Below are 17,901 nucleotides of genomic sequence, written 5' to 3' on the forward strand. Positions count from 1 at the left end.
TCTTTCATTCTTAGCTGGGCACAATTTAATTTAAAAAATCCCTTTGCTTCTGCCATATACTTGGCATAAAGCATAAAATCATATTGGCCACAATACATAAGCTAGTGTTGAAACTTGAACTACAAGATTATGAGTGGTTTTAATTATTTCTTTTTCCTGGAAACATTAACAATTAATACTAAATGGAAATGGCTGCAGATCCCAGGCATTTTCTACCAGTTGTTGTTTCTTCAAGCCTATGTTAAAAGCTGTGTTTTCACCAATGCATACAATGTTTTCAATTTGTTTTAAAGACAAAAAATGTTGATTCTTAAGTGCTTAAGAAACATTCTAGACCACAGGCCATTCAATTGTTTGTTAATTAAAATAGCACAATTATTTCTGAATTTAAACTGCAGAGTTTAACACTAATTCAACAAAGCACGTAAGCACTGGCCTAACTTCATCCCATCACACCTTTTAAGTTGAACGTGTGTTTACATGTGCTAAATGAGGCTTCTGCCAGCATCTGTTTTTATCTATTGTACAGATTATGAATTATTACCTGTTTAATGAACACGAGTTTATTACACCTAATACTTGAGGACATTTTCTCCATTTATAGATGTGCTTGCAGCTCGTACTGCTGATCATTTGCTTTGCTGGCTGGTACTTGCCATCTGTACTACAGTGTGCTTTCTAGTTAATAAACAAGAAAAAGAATAAGAAAGACCATTAATTGTATAATATTGTTATTCATAGTCAGGGATTTGCTGCATCTTGTTGGTGGCCAGCTGCAGCACCCGTGTACTTGGAGGAAGGGGCAGCTTGGTACATGGTGTCTTTGTTCATCCTTTGGAAACAAATAGTGCCACATTGGTCTGTCTTCCTGCAATAGGGTTCCTTCTCTCCTCTGTGAGATACTGTCCACAGACTCACTTATTTTATTTTGCTTTTCATCCAAAATATGCTTTACACATTCTGTGTCATCTCTTGTATAAGAGTAATTTCAATTTAAAAATTAACATAAAGTGCAATAATTCATGTGGTGCTCTCTAACTTGCATTGTTTATTGCCTTATTACTGTTCTTTCTTCCCACTTTTTACTTAGTTGCCTTTTCTTGTTTATACGCGTATTGTTAGATGTTTTGGCTGAGCTGTATTCTTATGATCTCTGCAAAGTGCAGTGCAGAGTTTCAAGGGATTATAAGAGCAGATGAACGTAGGAAGACTTCAATCAGTCACATGAGTCAGTTTTATCTGCTTTCATAAAGAGAAGAAATCTCTGAAAGTACTTTTTGTAGGATGTTATTCTCACGGAGTTGTGAAATATTCCCAAAACAAGGAGAGTTATCTTTTGAAACAGTACTCCAACAATGACTTTGAATGACGTGGTTTTACAGCAGGTGCTGAGAAATACAAAACAACCACTTAAACTAAAGCTGAAGAGAGAAATTTGCCAAGACTTCTGTTTTATTTCTGGCTCCAAATGTAAGCCTGGTTTTGCATAGATATTTCCTTGAGATTCACAAAGAGCAAATGCCTCTGCAAAATATGGTTTTCCTAATCTTACCAGAGACATAATGTGTATCCAAATAACATAAACAACCATGCTGTATGCTAAGCTATAATCTACCTTTTTATCTAGACACAAATCATTATAATGTCAAACTCTGGTGAGGTGACAGACAATACAGCTTGATTTTACACCAGAACTAAGTTGTTCACAATTCATAGCTTCAAAAATTGACTCAGCCATTCCAAACCCATGTGTGCGATGTGCTTTACAGATGCACAGTTGGTTGTACTAACGGTGGCAGTTTTTCTCTATGTGCTCTTCAGAGGAAGGTCTGAAACACAGTAACAGCACATCAGATCATTTGTTCAGTAGATCATTACAATGACTCACCAGAGACAAGGTTTTGTCTTGTGTGCACAACATGCAATACAGGTAAGCAGAGAACACAAATGGGATGCTGTGCGTGAATTAAACCACATGTGCTCCTTGCCATTATCACAACTGGTTGTGATGGAAGGGCTTGAGAGGACTGTGCTTTGGTGTTGTCTCTGGTCTGCCTGCAGAGTATAAGCATCTGTGCCCTATATACAATTCCTGCCTAGGCGGCACACATAACAAGCTGAGTGATGCATGCACGGCTTCTTTACCACCCACTCATTGCCTGTTACCCATTTCCCTCCCTGGTCTGCAACGGGATGCTGAGCCTTTTAGTTTGGTAGAGTGCAAGTGTACAGGAGCTTTTCTGCAGCCCCGGCCAGCCTGTTGCTAGAGGGTCCCCTGGTGAGGCCAGGATACCAGGGAGATGTAGTCTTTGTTTACATGCATGGTACCACTGACAGCAGCAGGATGAAACAGCTCTATTGAGGGCCAAGAGTTGTTACAATGTAAAGGCAAAAATTTTCAGCAGTCCAGTTTCTAGACCTTAGCCTTTGGTGACATAGAATGCAATGTAGTAGGCTGCTGTTAAGTACAGTTACCAATTTCAGTGTGGAGAAGTGGGGCTGTTGCTTTCAATACTGTGTGTTTAGAAGTTTTTCTTGATGTTATGCAGTGAAGGCCTTTACCATAAGTGTTTCGGTTCATTTTCCCTGGAAATGGTTATATTTCACTTATCCTCGCTTGCAGGATAGAAAAACAGCAGTTCTGTCCTTTCCCTGTTTTATTCCCATATTCCACCTCAGCATCCAGTGTCAAAGTTCATTTTCAGGGAATGAAGAGACTTGGAAGAGATGACCAAGTAGGTGAAAGCAGGTATTACTATTTCTAGTATAAACAGAAGCATAAGTGTTACAGTTGGCTGGCAGTTAGATGCACGCAGGCAAGTGCTGCCATTTACAGGCTGCACTGAGCTGACTGTGACCCAGCACACTGGTGGTGTACCCACCCAAAAGCTTGGTGCTGGGGTGAAGGACCCAGCTTCCTAAATTTAAAGCTGAGCCCATGCCCAAGCTGTGGGGTGGTGTTTTGCAAGATCAGCTCTCTACCCCTCCATGGCTATAAACTTTCCAAATCTTATTTAGCCACAAGATAGGAATATTCACCTTTGGTGTCATTAACATATACTGTGAATATATGCATCATGGCCAGTGTCAGCAAAATGCATTTCAAAAAAGGGGCAGCCCTGTAGGACATTCTCTGGAGATGTGAATTAAAATCATAAGAGGAATTTCCATGAAATGTCCGGTTATGCTAGGCATTGCTCTTGATTACAGTCACTTTGCATATTTTATGAAAATGAATGATTTGTCTGTAGTAAAAGTAGAGTAGTAGGATTCCTCTTTCCTGGGAAGCTAGGATGCTAACATAAGGTTGAAGGTATTCTGGCTAGATTTCAGTGAGACTTCACATATGGTTAAGCATACCTGCATGCTTTCTGTAGTCAAGATTTCAGTATCAAGCATAGTGCAAACGATATATTTTTCTTCTAAAACTGCAATTAAGGTATAACCAATACAGGATTGGCGTTTCGCTTTTTCATGCTAACTCTCCTGGAAAACAACCTTCGAGTGTTTTGGCTAATGGTCCTTTTATAGTTTAGTTTTAATTTTAGAGATTAGCTGTAAGAAAAACAAGGAAACTGTTCTGAGTGTAGACATGAAATTAAAGCACAAGGTACTTAACGGATGTAGCATAATTCTGTTAATTTATATAAGAGGGAAAAATAAAATTGAAATTATTAGGTTACTAAGCAGGGCCCATTGAATGCAGCCTAAGTGCCTGTTATCCTTGTTGGTTTTCAGATGGCTTTTCACCTGTTGTTTAGCATACTAGGTGAAGAGGCCTTTTTAAATAGATAAGGATACATAGGATTAAAATGTCATTATTTTTGTCTTTCTGTTAAAAATAGTGGTTTGCTTCAGTAGCTGATAAACAGATTACAACTACTAGGTTTAGTTGTGATCTTATGTTTTTATATTTATATTATTGTATAAAGTTCCCTTCAGCAGTTTAAGGACATCACGAGTTCTGGTTTGGCTGAGAACCTAAACTGGGAAAGAAAATGTCTTTGGACATCGATTACCATCATTCTTAGGTCCATCAGTTGAAACCATTTCAGGCACTTTTAAAAATTCTAGATAGGACAGTTGTTTTCGGAAGGAAGCAGTTTTCATGTGTACAAGCCTGACTTGGCAGTATGAGGAGTTTACAACCAGATTGGACTATGAATGCAAAATACATTGCTTGCATTCATTTCTATTGTCCAAGCTTAAAAAAAATGGAAAAATTAAACAAAAGTATAGAAAGACTTGTTTCACTTTGTTGTTGTTTTGAAAGGCTATTCCTTGTAATCAACATAAGTAGGAAATTCTGGGGGAAGAAAGGATATTTACAGATCTTGCCGTGTTTATTTGAGATTTCTTTCTCAGGCTGAGTGGATAAACCATCTAGACTGCTGTGGACTTCTACATGAGCTTCCACCCTGCTCTGCTGCTTTATATTGCAGAGACAGAACAGGCCTTCAGGGTGTTTCTCTAGGAAGGGCTTTAGACACAGTTGCTTAGGAACAATCTTCTTTGCTCACAATTTTCCTCAGCCCGGGTAGTGTGAAATGCTGCATTTACAGCACTCAGTGCAAGCAAGGCCACAGGCCAAGCAAAAGCTTGTCCAGCTCTAGGTGGTCCCTCATGCAACAGTGACTTGCACATGCCTGGAGGAAGAAAGGACAAAACAGGGCTATTGAGTCCTGAGTAGGTATGTTAGAAAGGGCAGTGTCAGGGTCCCATCCATGCCCCACCATGCCGGCAGTTCCGAAGGAGAGCAGCCGTACCATTTCACATGTACAGTGTCTCTGTTCAGGTGTACGCTGGCCAAAGAGGCTTTGCCATACTGGCAGTACCCGCTGCCTCACCTGCTGCTACCTGGGCATGAACCTTGCCTGTCTTCCCCAGTCATTGTTTGTCCTTCATGTACTTTCGGAGTGCTGTGCAGAGTAGGTGAAAGGCAGCCGATCCGAGGGTGAAACTTCACAGCATCACTGACACGTGCTGGCCAGTGCTTGTGTAGCAAGTCCTTAATGGGAGCAAAACTCTGTCACAGAATCACAGAATCACAGAATAACCAGGTTGGAAGAGACCCACCTCGCCAAAGTGCAGCCACCAGTTTGAAAACAAAAGGAGGACAGCTCAAAATAACTTGCAAAAGACTGTGGACATTCAGCCCTAGAGGTCCTAGGGTGTTTTTCTCATAAAGCTCTGTATCATTTAGTAAAACCTGCAGTTTTACTATGTTCTTGCAAGAACATTATAGGGAGGCATTATTAGACTTACAGGACATTTACCATAGCTTTATTAACATGTGTGAGGTTTTAATTAAGATATGAACTACTTGAGGGAGCAACTGAATGGTTCCCTAATGAATTTGTTACATTAATTTCCTTCAGAAAGCACATCTGAGCCTAACTTAAATTACTCCTGCAATTAATTTATGTAATTCATTCTAGTAAGTGCTGTAGTTTTGCTCTGTAATTGTTCACTGAATTAACAGGTTGAATTACATGTAACTTGAGAACCTCCAGTACTGAGTTAGCTGTGCTTCATAAAAGTTGGTATTGCATGTTATGCTGCTGAATTTTGGCAAGAAGAAGGCAATAAAATATTCCCAGAAATGTCCAAGTGACAGATATTGAGGCCAAATTTTTTTAAAAAAACAACTCTCCATAGGTAAGACTGAAATCCATATTGAACTGCATAAGTGGACAGATTTTTATGTGTGTAGCTTAAGAGCTTGAGATTCATTACTTAGCCATGCAGGCTATGCGTCCCTTGCAAACCCAAGAACAACTTCCAGAAGAGGTTCAAAGTCTTGTGGCCAACAACAAGCTTTCCAGGCATACTGCTGAGTCTTGCTGTCCATCCCCAGTGAGCTCCAGAGCTTGCAGGATGTGTCTCTATATAATAAACGTAAGATCTGTGCTGAACTGCCCCAGGAGGCATACATGTGCCTCATACTGGATGCTCAGCGCCGCTAAAGTTTGGACGCTTACTTAAAAGTTGAAGTGGAGATTCAGTTACTCTTTAAAAAAATCGTTGGTTTTTTTCTGAAATTGGAGTTGTTTGTCTTGATGAAAATAAACTACAAATTGCACCTTTGCTGGTTACAATACTGGCTTCTGTGATTTCCTTGGTGGTGGATCAGAGCTGCTTTCTTCCCATTAGAGTCACATCCATACTATCACACGTACTCCATGCTGCTGGTGACGGCCCTAGAACACCCCTACATGTTGCTGTATGTTCGTTCTCCATATGCCAATCAGACTGTAAATGACATTTGTAGAAATGTGGAGCTGACATTCTCTGGTTTGTGGCTTTTCAGAGATCCGTTTGTTTGATTCTGATGTTTCAGACCAGCTAAAGCCACACAGTGACCCACCATGCAATCCTTGGATTTCAGATAGGTTCAAATCAGATGTTGCTAATAATTGAGGGAGAAAAACATTCTGTTTTGATCTTTAATAACATATATTTTTTCTCCCTTTTCTAGTGTTTTTCCCGTATACTGCTGTTCTTTGCTTTCTTCCTCCCCTGTGTTTACCCTTCTGCCTGCTAGGGTTTGCAGTTTGTTATTCAGTGCTGTGTGGACTGGCAGATGGGCTGGTCAAGCCCAGGGCTGGGAAATCCCAAGTTCCTGCTTTGGCTGTGATGCTAACCTCTTGTATGCCACAGAGGAGTTTCAGCCTCTTTGCCTCTGGTGCACAAATAACTTGCCTCTCCCCAGGGAGAGCTATGAGGATGGAGTAATTTCACAGCAGTGTGGTCCAAGCTGAGTTCAGCCTCCCAGGCTGAAGGGCTGAGGCATGACTGGGGCAAGGGGCCATCACAAGGAGGGGGTGGGAGGAAGAGGGAGGGTGAGAAAAGGGGCTGAACTGGCACAACGGCTTAAAAATGTGCTGTGGTTTTTGGTAGGGCATGGGGCAAGAGCATCCTGAGGCTGTGGGTAGGCACAGGTTGTATCTGCACCTCTGTGCCTGCCCCTTGCCCAGCTGATGAGTTCCTGCCCCTCTGTGCCAGCATTACCAACACACACTTTACCAGGGCTTAAGGAAAATGGATCTGTTGGGTTTTTTATAACTTTTGTCTAATTTTTAATAAGTGCCTGTTTTCTTGGGATTTTAATTCACCTTTGAATTCCAAATACCATTTTGAAAAAAATCTTCAAGCTTCTTCTCTGTCTCTTTTTACCCTTCTTTTCCTCTAATCCAATTCGTAGCACCCAAATCACGTGCTAATGCCAGAAAGCCAGCCGTGTTTTGAACTCAGCCCACTGTAGTGTTGACTTGGCCTTCAGCTCGTCAAGGTTTCCCAGAGGCTTTTTTCTCACTGAGGACTGCCAGCAGCACAGCCCTGGCTGCCCCAGCCAGAGCCACGCACATTCTGGATGCTCTCTTCTTGCAGTCTGGCAAACACACCTGTCTTCTGTAATCCCCCACACTAAAATGGAGTCAGTTCTGATTTTTCATCTTCTTCTGATGTCACTGTTGGGGAATATGAAATGTCTTGTAGCCTGGCCCATCCTTCCCTGTCCCACAGTGTCACACTCACTTAGCAGCTTCCCTTTTAGATGCAGCAAAGAGTATGATTTAATGTGAATCAGATTTAAGAATAAGGATTCAAATGCATGACAAAATGCATTGGGAAGAAAGGTGAGAAGAGAATCAGACAAATTTCATCCTTTTTTTTGGTTTTCACATTTTTTCCCCCTTAAAAAAACAGTTGTGGTCCCATAACCATATGCATTCATGCCTACTTTTCCATAATATTCTTAATATGTTAATATGTAAAAAATGTTGCAAAATATATGGTTGTGGGTATCCATATGCATACTTTTAGTTTTATCTGGTAGAAGAAGAAGCCCCCCCCCATTGCTGTGCTATCATCATCTAAAATATGAAAATATTTTCATTAATTTAATATCATAGCATTGTATTCTGAGTTCTGACCCTCAAGGCACCTTATATGTCTGCTCTTTTTCTGTTTTTTCTCACAAGCAAAGTCACTGTCAATATCTAGAAAACAGCTCACATAAGGCAATCCTCATGCTGGATTTTCTCTTCTTCAAAACACCACTTTTCTGATTTTGCCAGTGCTTCACTGTGTGCTTCTAAAATGATTTGGCTACTATGCCGGCTCCATTCCAGGGTTTGCAGAGTTTTTATTGGTTTATCTCTGTAAATGGTCTGTAGAGAGCACCTAAGGTAGAGAAGCCTTGAGATAATACCAGTAAAACAGAGTAAAGTAGTGAAAGTTCAGCTTTTCTAGGTTTTTAACTTTGCAAGCACCATAACCTTTCAGTGATGTCTTGGAAATATCAAATACCTTCATAAAATGTTAATAATTATATTACTGTTTTAGAGATAGAACAAGTTTATTTGTAACACTTGGACCACATAACCAAAAGAGACAAAGATTCATGAAAGGTTTTCTGGTAAACAGATCTGAAATTCTCATTTGTTGCATTCAAGGAGGGAATAATAAATCACATGCTACTATATAAGTATAGAACTTGTGGGTACCTTCCTCTCAGTTTCAGAAACTGATAGAAAAACTGGTCCGATTTGTTTTCTGGGTCACCCCAGACTGGAAAGAAGAGCATCTCCATTCTCCTCTTTTCAAGCTCCTTGTGAAAATGGATTAGTTCTGTTACTAATAGTTATGCAGATATGTAGCTTAAGAGATCTGCTCTCTCAGATTAAAATGTTCAGAAGCAGGTAAAAAATAAGGGACAGTAAGCTTATGCTGTTAGGCACTGGATGCAGCTCCTGATGGTCGCACCCTCCTCAAACTCAGCAGAACTGGATGGAAGCAGATCAGAAACAGTATTGGTGAGGTTGGGCACCACTTACTGCAGAACTAGGTTGTGTTCTGCTTCAGACATCATCAAGATCTTGGATACATCCTTTAAAATCTTGAATCCTGTGCTGGTTAACAGTGATTTTCTTTTTCCCACAACTGGTCTTCAAGTCTGACAGGAAACCCCGAGATTTCATTTAAATGTTTTTTCTATAAATAATAGGGTTTGGGATTCAAAGGAGTTCATTCAGCATGCTCTCCTAATGCCATTTAATTTCTTGTGAAAAAACAGTGACAGAAAAAGTTGTTTTAATTAGCACATGAGCTGTGCAACAGCTAATATATTCCACCTCTTCATTGTTGTAAAAAGAGCAGATTTCTTGGTAGCATGAAGTAGGCAGAGAAGAGGGATTGTGTTCTCCTCTCCATATGCGCACACAGCCCCATTCACCACGAAGGTGTGAACGGGAGGTGATTTGTAGCTGCCTGCCATTTGTAGAACACAAGCTTCTGTTGTTCTCCAGGCTGGAGAGAAACCCAGCTCCCCTCTTCAAACCTACTGCAGTACAACTGGTAGACAGCAGCCTCTGGAGAATCTGAGATTTTGGATTTAGGTTGAACTTTAAGAGGTTGCAAAGAAAACTTATTTTTTAATTTACATTTTAAAAAAGAAGACTAGGTGAGAGGCTGGAAAAATGATGTCATGACATCCCTAGATAAATGGTGTTTCTTGATCAGAAGTCCCAAGGAAGCCACATTTTAGACAAAACTTTGAAAGCATAACTCTTTTCATTCCATCTGGTCAGCCTTAACCTGGTGCCAGAACAAAGCTTTGACTCTCAGTGCCTCCCTGCTCCAAACTGGGTCCAGCACCATGCTCTGCTGTGGAGTCTGGAAGCACACATTGAGCCCCTGCTGCAGTGCTCCTTGAGATATGCTCTGGTCTGCTGGGAGGCAAGGTTGAGCGCAGAGGGTGAGGAGCTGCTGGCACACTAACTTGTGGTTTGGTTCAAATGATGACAATGAAGTGATGTGGCCTGTTAAACAGATGGTGGGGGTGAATGATTTCGTGGCCTCCATCAGCCTCTGAATCAGTCAGCACGAGCTGTAAAGCAAAGCCTGAGCTCGAGACGGTATTTCCCTGGCAGTGAGGTTTGACTGGTGAATGATATTACAAGAGGCTGTGCTTCATCGAGCAATTACTCGAGAGCAGGCTGATCCTGTAACAAAAAGCAAAGCAGGATGCACCAGGCCAGACAAGGTGAGGAGCATCTCAGGGTGTTCCAGCCACAAGGCCAGATGGTGCCTACTGGAAATTGCCCTGTAGTTCCAGAAGTGGCAAGTGAGAAGATGGTTTGAAACTTTTTGGTCAAAAAGCTCTTGTTAAAATAAAGAGAGGGGGGAGAGAGAGAGAGGAAGAAGTGATGCCAACAGGAGAAGAAAACAAATATTTATTTTCATGAGAAAAATAACTGTAGGGCCAAAATAAAAGGCTTTTAAATGGTCCAAGAAAATAAACAATTAGGAAAAAAAGAAGAGCGTCCAAAGAAAAACACATTTGATTTGATTTTTACCTTGTTTGAACTTATTCAATGCAGGGGACTTGCTTTCACTAGTGAAAGGAAACATTGCAGAGATGGATTACCAAAAGCAATAGCTTTTGCTGATAAAGGATTGCAGAGAGAGCAAAGAAATATAACTACTTGCATTAACTAGAAGCTGCTTATCTCTAATGTGGCTGAAACAGAAAGCTTGTCTCTTAGAGAGAAGAAAAATCTAGTGATACAATAATGACAAATGGCTCTTCATTTTAGTTTTCCTTTGCAAAATGTTTAATAAATGTTAACTATTAAATATGCACAGCCTCTGAGCTGGGAGCTAACAGTGACTGCCCTGTTTCTCATTCCTGTTTTCCTGTTGGCAAGGTAAAAGCACATTGACGATAGAAGATGTTCTCTAAATATTTTGCCTGTGCTAGTGATAAATGTAAACCAGGATTTGATACCTCAGACTTTATTCATCAACCTCACCTATCCAAGAGGTGTTCAGTTTCATTTTTTCAGCTGTTGGACACTGTTGCTTTGTACATAAAGAAGCACAAGATCACTTGCAGGAACCATGTCTCTGATTTCAAGAGCACTGGTGGAGTGGAGTAATGAGTTGCAGAGTGGGGCTTGTGTTCAGGGTATTCACTGACAACACAGACTCCTCTGCTAAATGGAAAACTAAGCTTTGGTCAATCAGAGCATGGAGATCTTGCACATGCATAGCAACAAAAATATTTCTGTAAGTTATTATGATCTCATCTTTTAAAAAGTAATTATTTCGAGAGTTCTGTCCAAAAAAATGTGTGTCTGCAACCTGGAGTTACCAAGGCCTGGTTCGTGTTGGCTTCATTGCTTTATGGGATATGATGGCAGAAATCCTCAGCAGCTTGGTTCAATGTACCCCTGCAGAAGTACAGTAATTTTATCTGTTTTGCTGCACCAGCTGGGGAACTGACTTGGAACCTTTCAACCAATAATACTCACCCAAGTGAAAGCTCAGTGTCTAATCACCATCTTGCAGGAATACTTTCAGACCTCTATAAGGATGTGTGTACATTTCATATGTATATATTCTGCTGTTTGGAATGCAGAGATCATAGAATCGTATAATCACTAGGTTGGAAAGGACCCACTGGATCATCAAGTCCAACCATTCCCATCAGTCACTAAACCATGTCCCTGAGCAAAAAGATGTGAAAGAGTGATCCAAATGAGCTAACTATTATGCTTTCCTTGTGAATTTTGAAAATTTGTACTGCCTTTTTTGTTCCTGTAGTGCATGAGAACTCTATTTTCTGTCAGTTGTCAAGGAAAGTTTGTTCAGAAAAAGTCCCCACCAAAAATCCAGTCGCTATCATGTCAGATACAAGGACCTGCAGGATTCTGCACAGAGGGGTTTGCCAGTGCAGGACTGATTGCAGGACTTGGGAATGAACACACAAACCACTACAGCAGCATCCCCCGGAGAAGACACTGGGTATAAGCAGGAGTGAGTGTGTGCATGTCTGTGCATGTGGAAAGAAGAGTTATTTTACAAGGGATCTTCTGCCACGGAGATGAGGAGTCAAGCAAAAAGAGAAGTGGACAGAGGTGTCAGAAGGTGTAGAAATGTGTTGACAGGACTATACAAATACCAGGTGACGCAGTTATCTCTCACTTGGCAAATTCTCATCAGCAGGTGAGAAAGCATTTTTTCGACTCTTCTGTGCTATATAAGTCCTGTGATGATGAGGAGGATGGAGCCAAGGCTAAGAAATTCTCTTTGCCAGGGCAATTCCTGGCCACTTGGAGGGACTTTTGACTCTAAATGGAGCATGGTCTTAGTGAAAGATAAGCGTTACATCTTGACAGAAGTGCTTTGGAAAAGTACATTAAAATAACTGTGCCACTTCGAGGGATAAGGGTTTTTCATGGTAATACAGCTCTTTCCAATGTGTAGCTATCATTTTCTCTGTATTTAGCCGAGGCTCTTCTCATTATTGTTGCAAAGGTAGGAAATGCATTTGGAGTGAGCCAGCTGGGTCCTGGGTACAATGCCTAAGGAGCAGTTTTCCTCTTCATGGCTGTGTCTCCCTGGATAGACGGGCAAGCCAGCTGGCTCCTTTCCACATGGGACTCTTCTTCAGGGCCTGCTAGCGTGGGATCTTCTGTTAGCTGTGGAGAGCAAGACATACCTGCACTGATTAAATTGCTGTATGATTTAGGCTACAAATGTGGTTAGAGAGGTGCTGTTAACTTTGCTTGCTGCCTAGGATTCATGCCTTCTTGCTTAGCTATGGAGACTCACACCATGCTGAGGACACAGTGTCTAGCAAGCCCCTGAGTTTCTAGAACACAACATAATGAAACTAATATAAAATTTCCTCCCAGTTATCCTTTTCCTACAGCTTATTATCAAAACATTTAAAATTCTTTCGCTAACTCAGCTCTGTGTTCCTTTATTTCTTTAGGCTGTGACTCATCGCTAAACCTGACAACTCAGAAAGCCACAGATGCAGTGGACAATATCTTTCGATCCCTCAGGGATATTGCAAGAGCTCGAATGCACATGAAACAGTTTAATTCCATACATAATGCAGGCAGCAACACCCACCAGGCAAGTGGATCTTTCTTTTCCCTCTGTATGTTATTTCTCTAGCCTGCTGTCAAAATTACAGCCCTAATCCTATATATGTTCTTTCTATATGTGGAAGATACTTAAATATAGATTTTATAATTTACCTAATCATCAAGAGCTTCCTCAAGTCCTTCATCCAAACTCAGGCATATCGATATCCATGTTAACAAAGAACTATCAGAGGAAGAAATTTGCTCTATGATATGACATAACTGCCTGTAGAAGACAGGGCTAGGTCAAGATGATGATGATCTAAGACCTCTCATGGCATAGCAAAACAAGGATGCCTGCATCTGTACAGCAACTGTATTTCTGTGTATTTTCTCTTTGTAAGTGTATTTAGTATTTGATAGAAATGGTTGGACTCAATGATCCAATGGGTCTTTTCCAACCTGGTGATTCTATGATTCTATGTGAGATGCTGGCTCAAAATGCAACTTTTGTTTCTTTAATATAAACACATGAACTATGATATTACTATAGGTTATCAGGACTAATATACAGCGTTTTTCCCCCCTCTCCATCTCCCCCAAGGTGGGGTTTGGAGGGATTGGGTTTTTTTCAGTCAAAAATAGGGTTTTACAATGCAAAGCACATACACTGATTTAGATGGAAACTGTAAAACTTAATTACAGCCTTGATCCAGAAAAAAATCCTTTGAAATTCACAAGTATGCTGTGACTAGCAAAGAGATGTAGTTCAAATTAAGCAGTACTTTGTAGCAATAAGAATCAGGAGTGTTGCAAAATGTTGCTGGAAAGCTAAGGTGGAGAAAACCTGTTGCTGACCTCCCCTGGCACTTAGGATCGGTCTGGTGCCTGAAAGGGGAAAATTATTAAAAAGTTAATTTGGGGGTGGGGGGGGCAGTCAAGGCTTCCTAGAAGTGTAATTAGCATGAGTATGTTCTTTGGATGTAACACAAGTTGTTTGCTTAGTGCTAAGTGCTGGGATGCAGCAAGAGATGTATCAACACCTTGCAGCCCCCTAGTCTGGCTATACAATGGATTTAATAGCTTGACTAGGACCAACCTTCTGCTGAGGGCAGTTCAAGAGGTTTAGAGCGGCAGAAATAAGCAGGCAGTACAGGTTTTTTTTTCCATCATACATACAGCTCTTTACAAATGGACCTCTCTTTTGGCTGGCAGGTATTAACATATCAGTTGTGTGTGATCAGTTTAGCTTTTCTGAAGAAGCAGTGTCTTTCCTGTGGCTGTATGCCTTCCCTGCCTGCCTTAGTGCTGTAGGAATGGATTTAGCCTATAGGTGCTTTTCTGCTTTATCTATTAGGAGATAGGAAGCTTCCATTTTTTGTTACAACTCAGAAAACGTTTCTATAGGTAAGTAAGTGGGAATTGGATAGCCCCTTTTTGTAGCATTGAAGTTTGTGTCCTACCTAAAATGATGAATGTTTTCATCAGGTTATCAAACCAGTTCATGTAGCAACCATGCAAGAGAAGAGTATTTATTTTACCTAATAATGTAACTAACTGTTCTCTTCTTTTTGCCTTGATCTCAAGAATATGCCTCCCTCCTTCTCTTCCTCTGTCTCTCTCTCCTTCCATCTTTCCCTCTCCTTTTCTTGTTCTCCTTCTTTCTCTTTTTCTCCCTCCTTTTCTCCTAATAACCTTGTCTGAGGTTGTCATTGAGATTTAAGAAGGTCTGTGCCCTGACAAAATTTAAAGCTGGTAAAAGTTTCCTAATATCAGTTAGAAATCAATGCAGCTATTGGGGGTTGTCTAAATAATAAAGTAAAAAAATCCTAAAAAATTTAATTGTTGTATTTCAAATCATAAAATATTTTGAAAATATTTGAAACTATCGTAGTTTAAAAAGATAAGCAATCATAGTTTCTGCTTTTTCACATCTATGTAATCAAACTGGATCATTTTGAAGGACACTGATTTTTGGTGCTGAAAATTCAGACATGCAACATCATAGCACACTTTTAACATCTTCTGAGTCCATAGTTTTGTCTGAAATCAGGTAGTTTTCCTTTAATTTCATGCAGTAAATCTCTCTGTTTAATTGATTTGATCTCTACTCCAAAAATATTTCAGTTCTAATGTCTTTCTGTTCCTCATTTCTGAAGATATTAAACAGATTTTTATACATAGGACTTTATGCCTGCATGTGTATTTTCAAACAGTTGTTCATTGCGTGACTAGATTTGGCACGGATCTTGACATGTTCTCCTAAAAGATCCTGCATTTCATTTCTGCTATAGTTTGCTTTGTTGGTTCAATTAAAAATTATGCATGTGTTGTGAGAAGAAGTAGATGAGTTGTATAAATCTTTGTTGACAGCGTTGTAGTCAAAGACTGTAAAGTTGTTTTTTTTCTTACTGTAAAGTGTTGGATGAAAAACATTTATTTAATTACTCCAGAAAATCTTATGTTCAAGCCAAGATCTTGCTTTTTATTTTCCATCCATTTTTCTGTTTAGTTTGCATGATGTCTTTCGTAGAATCATAGAATAACCAGGTTGGAAGAGACCCACCGGATCATCGAGTCCAACCATTCCTATCAAACACTAAACCATGCCCCTTAGCACCTCGTCCACCCGTGCCTTAAACACCTCCAGGGAAGGTGACTCAACCACCTCCCTGGGCAGCCTGTTCTGGTGCCCAATGACCCTTTCTGTGAAGAATTTTTTCCTAATGTCCAGCCTAAACCTCCCCTGGTAGAGCTTGAGGCCATTCCCTCTTGTCCTGTGCCCTGTCACTTGGGAGAAGAGGCCAGCTCCCTCCTCTCTACAACCACCTTTCAGGTAGTTATAGAGAGCAATGAGGTCTCCCCTCAGCCTCCTCTTCTCCAGGTTAAACAACCCCAGCTCTCAGCTGTTCCTCATAAGGCCTGTTCTCCAGCCCCTTCACCAGCTTTGTTGCTCTTCTCTGGACTCTCTCCAGAGCCTCAACATCCTTCTTGTGGTGAGGGACCCAGAACTGAACACAGGATTCAAGGAGCAGTCTCACCAGTGCCGAGTACAGAGGGAGAATAACCTCCCTGGACCTGCTGGTCACGCCATTTCTGATACAAGCCAAGATGCCCTTGGCCTTCTTGGCCACCTGGGCACACTGCTGGCTCATGTTCAGTCGCTGTCAACCAACACCCCCAGGTCCCTCTCCTCCAGGCAGCTTTCTAGACAGACTTCTCCTAGTCTGTAGCACTGCATAGGGTTGTTGTGCCCCAAGTGCAGGACCTGGCATTTGGCCTTGTTAAACCTCAGATATCATTGTAGATATCATCTTTACAAAAAGAACAATGTTATACTTGATTCCCTTAAGAATCTAGGGGATGATGTATACCTGGGCCAGTCCCAAATGAAGACTGCTGATTTTCTAAGAGTGTTGCGCTTCCTGAAATGATTGTGCTCCCATTGCAGTTTGGGCAAAGCTGAAAGCAGAAAAACAGAACTCCATCTCTAAACCAAGAAATGTTGAATTTTCATTAAAGAGCATCTTTCCACGATGCCCTAAAACTTGATTAGGGTGGCAGAGTGATTTAAACTTTGGTAAGAGAATGTGGAATTTTCTAGGCTATTACAATTCACATACACCACAGATTTGTGAACCTCAAGAGGATTCAGGTTGGATTCTTTGGAAGTGCATCTTTCATGATGATGACCTTTTGTACCTTTACATGTTCCACGTTTCCTCGTTGCTAACTTCTCTGAAGCTCTAACATGTATGATATCGGTGGGGTTGTCTGGCCTGTTTTTCTCAAGGTTTTCCACAGGTGGGAATGTTACGTAGATTGCCCTGGCCATAGAAGCTAAAGGACTAACAGGGATGCCTTAGCTCTGCTCTCCCTCGAGGGACAGTCAGATGGGCTCTTCCCAGCCCTGCTGATATCCAGGTTTCTGTGCTGACATCATGCCTGTGGGAAGGCAGTAGTGGTCAGTAAGAATCCCTCATAAGAATCCCTGTTTTAAGAGTTTGTAAATCATTAAAAAGGGAATGAGGTCTTCTAGGTGCAGGATGGGCAACAGTGTCATCCTTATTGCTATCCCTTTCTGTACTACGTCCAAAATGATTCCAGAGAAACTTGAAGCTCCCTTTCTTCCTCGCCTCCCTTTACTCGTATAAACACATGGGCCAGGGTAAATGTGTAGCTGTCGTCCCATCTTTTCAGTTTGATGATGTGCTGGTGCACGCCATTTGTCGTCAAGATCACAAAGACCATTGCTGCTTTGATAATTTTTTTAACTCTTTGAATGGTTCTGTTTCTAAATTAATTATTTTTGTTACTTTTAATGAAAATAAAACGTTTAGAAGATCAGTTGTACTGAGTCTAAACAGCTTTACTCATAGTGCATTGTTCTTTTTGTGCAGGCTTCTTACAAACCACTGCTGAAACAGGTAGTGGAAGAGATCTGTAATCCTGAACGACCTGATCCTGTTGATATTGAGCATATGTCATCAGGCCTGACCGATCTCCTTAAAACTGGTTTCAGCATGTTCATGAAGGTAAACCAGACTTCACAAGCTCATCTGTAAGATTTTCCTGATGTCATAGCATCACATGGCAGTAGTTGATTTTATGTATTCGAGTGAATATTGTTCATCAGAACTTAAGGGGCAGTTAGGAGAGTTAAATCCTTGCAGGGGGGCTGGGAATAGGTTGAGACATCACATTGCAGGTGTGGTACAGAGGAGTAGCACCTGCTGAACAAAACAAGAGGAACAGAGCAGGCTGGACACCTTAATAAGGGTGACACTGGACACCTAAATAAGGATGACGTGTCTGAGAGGAAGCAATATGGCTTTGCTGAAGGCAAGTCTTATATCACATAGCTTTCTGACCTCTTCAGAGACACCCAACAAGCAAATTGATGAGTGCTAGTTCATATAAGTTACAGGAGTTCCAAAAGGCATTCTGCAAGAAACCTCACCAAATGATTTTGAGGACACCAAGCAGCTACGAGACAGGAGAGAAGTAAGAATAAACGGTCAGG

General features: G+C 41.0%; 1 protein-coding gene across 1 annotated transcript in view; it reads left to right on the top strand.

The window, feature by feature from the left end:
- Window positions 1-17,901, top strand: part of SCFD2 (sec1 family domain containing 2) — a 200,490-nt gene that overhangs the window by 170,824 nt on the left and 11,765 nt on the right. The window contains exons 6-7 of the mRNA XM_069856050.1: window positions 12,782-12,927; window positions 17,279-17,413. Coding sequence (XP_069712151.1) covers window positions 12,782-12,927; window positions 17,279-17,413 — 281 coding nt within the window. The remainder of the gene's footprint in view (window positions 1-12,781; window positions 12,928-17,278; window positions 17,414-17,901) is intronic.

The sequence above is a fragment of the Phaenicophaeus curvirostris genome, chromosome 4 (genome assembly GCF_032191515.1).
Source record: "Phaenicophaeus curvirostris isolate KB17595 chromosome 4, BPBGC_Pcur_1.0, whole genome shotgun sequence".
NCBI classification, from domain to species: Eukaryota; Metazoa; Chordata; class Aves; order Cuculiformes; family Cuculidae; genus Phaenicophaeus; species Phaenicophaeus curvirostris.